A 3065-nucleotide genomic window follows, 5' to 3' on the forward strand; every position below is an offset into this window, starting at 1 on the left:
TATATTTAAAAATTTTCCTATAATATTACTACCAATTTAAAACCTCTTTATTACAAAAAATAAAATTTGGTATATAACTCAAAAAAAATTAACTACAACTCAACAATAGTCTTCTTTTAGTCCCTATTTTTTGTGCAAATTTTGTTAGGAAATTAACTTTTTTTTTTTAAATTAACATTTAACCTCCAACATTTATTTATAGGTGGAAACTCAGTTGCAGTCGACTTCATGTGAAGTTGTTAGTTGAGAGTGGTTAGATGAAAATTTAGTCAAATCAATCAAATCATTTAACAGTTATCTGTTATCAACTTCACCTAAAATCGACTGCATCTGAGTTTTCATGTTAATATCTAAACAGGAATTAAGATTTACAATGATGAAATTTCTTAAAAAGTTTTATACAATAAATACGTTTAAAGACACAACCGGAAATATTTAGGAAACGATTTATTTATTTAAGTTTCTACAATAATGTTAAATTAAGAAAAATGCATTATTCCCATTCCCATGCTTTTGCCACAAACAAACATGGCCTTCCCCCACAGGTTCTCCACTTGAATTGAATTGAATTCAAAACCCCATCCACTCTGTCTATAAATACACCCAACACCACTTCCATAAAATTACACTTCACACCACACAACACAACTACAACACAACACCTTCATTCATCTCTATCTTAACTCTTAACTTGATCTCTCTTTTTTCTTCTCTCTCACATCATCTTCCACTTCTCTACTCTCTTGTTTGTTATTAGTTATCAGCAACACAAAAAACACAAGAGAGGGAAAAAAAAAAGAAAAAAAAAGAAAAGAAAAGAAATAGAAATGAAAGAATATTGGACCTCTTTAGCATCGGTTCTGGGGGTATTCGCTTTCTGCCAAACCATACTCCAAGCGGTGTTCCCACCGGAGCTCCGTTTTGCCACCGTGAAGCTCTTCAACAAGATCTTCCACTGCTTCTCCTCCTACTGTTACTTCGACATAACGGAGATCGACGGCGTCAACACCAACGAGCTCTACAACGCCGTCCAGCTCTACCTCAGCTCCTCTGTCTCCGTGACTGGCAACCGCCTCAGCCTGACACGCGCCCTCAACTCCTCCGCCTTCACCTTCGGCCTGGCCAACAATGACACCATCTCCGACACCTTCAACGGCGCCACCGTGCTCTGGGAACACGTGGTCACCCAGCGGCAATCCCAAACCTTCTCATGGCGGCCCTTGCCGGAAGAAAAACGAGGCTTCACTCTCCGAATCAGAAAGAAAGACAAACCCTTGATCCTCAACTCTTACCTGGACTATGTTATGGAGAAAGCAAATGAGATAAGAAGAAAGAATCAGGATCGGTTGCTGTATACGAATTCCAGAGGCGGTTCTCTAGATTCCAGAGGCCACCCTTGGGAATCTGTGCCGTTCAAGCACCCAAGCACCTTCGATACATTGGCTATGGACCCTGAGAAGAAGAAAGAGATCATGGAGGATCTTCAGGATTTCGCCAAAGGTCAAGGATTCTATCACAGAACTGGCAGAGCTTGGAAGAGAGGCTACCTTCTCTACGGCCCTCCCGGTACCGGAAAATCCAGCATGATCGCCGCCATGGCCAATTACCTTGGCTACGATATCTATGATCTTGAGTTGACCGAGGTTCATAACAACTCTGAGCTCAGGAAGCTTCTCATGAAGACGAGTTCCAAGTCCATAATCGTCATTGAGGATATTGATTGTTCTATCAACTTGACGAACCGGAAGAAGAGCAACAATGGCGGCGGCGGGGCTTCCAGGAGTTACTATGATTCCGGTGATATACGCGGCGGCGGTGGGGGTGGCGGTGAAGATGGCGGGAACTCGATTACTCTTTCTGGGTTGCTGAATTTCACTGATGGGTTGTGGTCTTGCTGTGGGAGTGAAAGGATCTTCGTTTTCACGACGAACCACATTGAGAAGCTTGACCCTGCTCTCTTGAGAAGTGGAAGAATGGATATGCATGTTTTCATGAGCTTCTGTTCCTTCCCTGCTCTCAAGATTCTTCTCAGGAACTACTTGGATTATGAGGAAGGCGACTTGGATGGCCATGTCTTGAAGGAGCTCGAGATGGTGGTCGATATGGCCCGAATGACCCCTGCTGACATCAGCGAGGTTCTCATCAAGAACCGCCGCAAGAAGGAGAGAGCCGTCGTTGAGTTGTTGGACACACTCAAGATCCGAGCTGAGAGGAATAACAACAATGCCAGCAATGGCGGAAGAGCAGTCAGAAGGGGAAAAAATGATGATGAAGATGAAGAAGAGGAAGAAGAACAAGAGAAGAGGGCTCTCGATAGTGAGAGTCCTAAGGAGGAGTCTGAGATTGAGGACAATTGCAACAAGGTGGAAGATGAAGATGAAGAAGAAGAAAAAGAAGGAGATGGAGAAAAAGAGAAGATTAAGTGATGATGGTAATGTTGTTCTTCTTATTCTACAGTGACAAAGATGAGTTTCACATGTTACAGAACAATATTAAGCAGCATACACTGTAATCTCAAGTGTAATTGATTATATTTTGAAAAAAAAAATGAAATTTATGGTGAGCTAATTACAAGACATATCAGATAGAACTAGAAGAATGAAAAAAAAAAAAGGAGCATGGAAAGAAGCAGCAGCAATTGGGGCCTCTAATTCTAAACATGTCACATACTCCTGTCTTTCTTTATTAATTAAGTTTTGAACTTTTGATTTTGAATAATAATAATAATAATGGAGTCTTACATAGACATATATGTTGTCGGGGAAGTTTATCTAGAACCAGTTTAGTAGTTGGCACTGCACTAAGAAATTATGAGTTAATTTGCATATTGTTTTCCTTAATTAGTTAAGATTTAATTAAAATCTTAATAATTAGTCTAGTAAGGAAGGACTTTACACCCTGACATGCTTGGGTAGCCAGCTGGGATGTTGGTGAACACCTGGGGTGCACATGGTTAGTGTGTTGATGAGATGGGTAGGGAATATCAGTAATAAGTAGGGTACCACAAAAATACCCAATTGCCCAATACCTTATGTTCAATTCAATTCAATTATACACTAATTAAT

At 40.6% G+C, this 3065-nt stretch overlaps 1 protein-coding gene across 1 annotated transcript; it reads left to right on the forward strand.

The window, feature by feature from the left end:
* Positions 529–2746, forward strand: LOC107642325 (AAA-ATPase At5g57480-like). Its single transcript, XM_016345640.2, has one exon. The coding sequence runs from the start codon at positions 828–830 to the stop codon at positions 2424–2426; it is 1599 nt and encodes a 532-aa protein (XP_016201126.1). The 5' UTR covers positions 529–827; the 3' UTR covers positions 2427–2746.

Source organism: Arachis ipaensis, chromosome B01 (assembly GCF_000816755.2).
Source record: "Arachis ipaensis cultivar K30076 chromosome B01, Araip1.1, whole genome shotgun sequence".
Taxonomy (NCBI): Eukaryota; Viridiplantae; Streptophyta; class Magnoliopsida; order Fabales; family Fabaceae; genus Arachis; species Arachis ipaensis.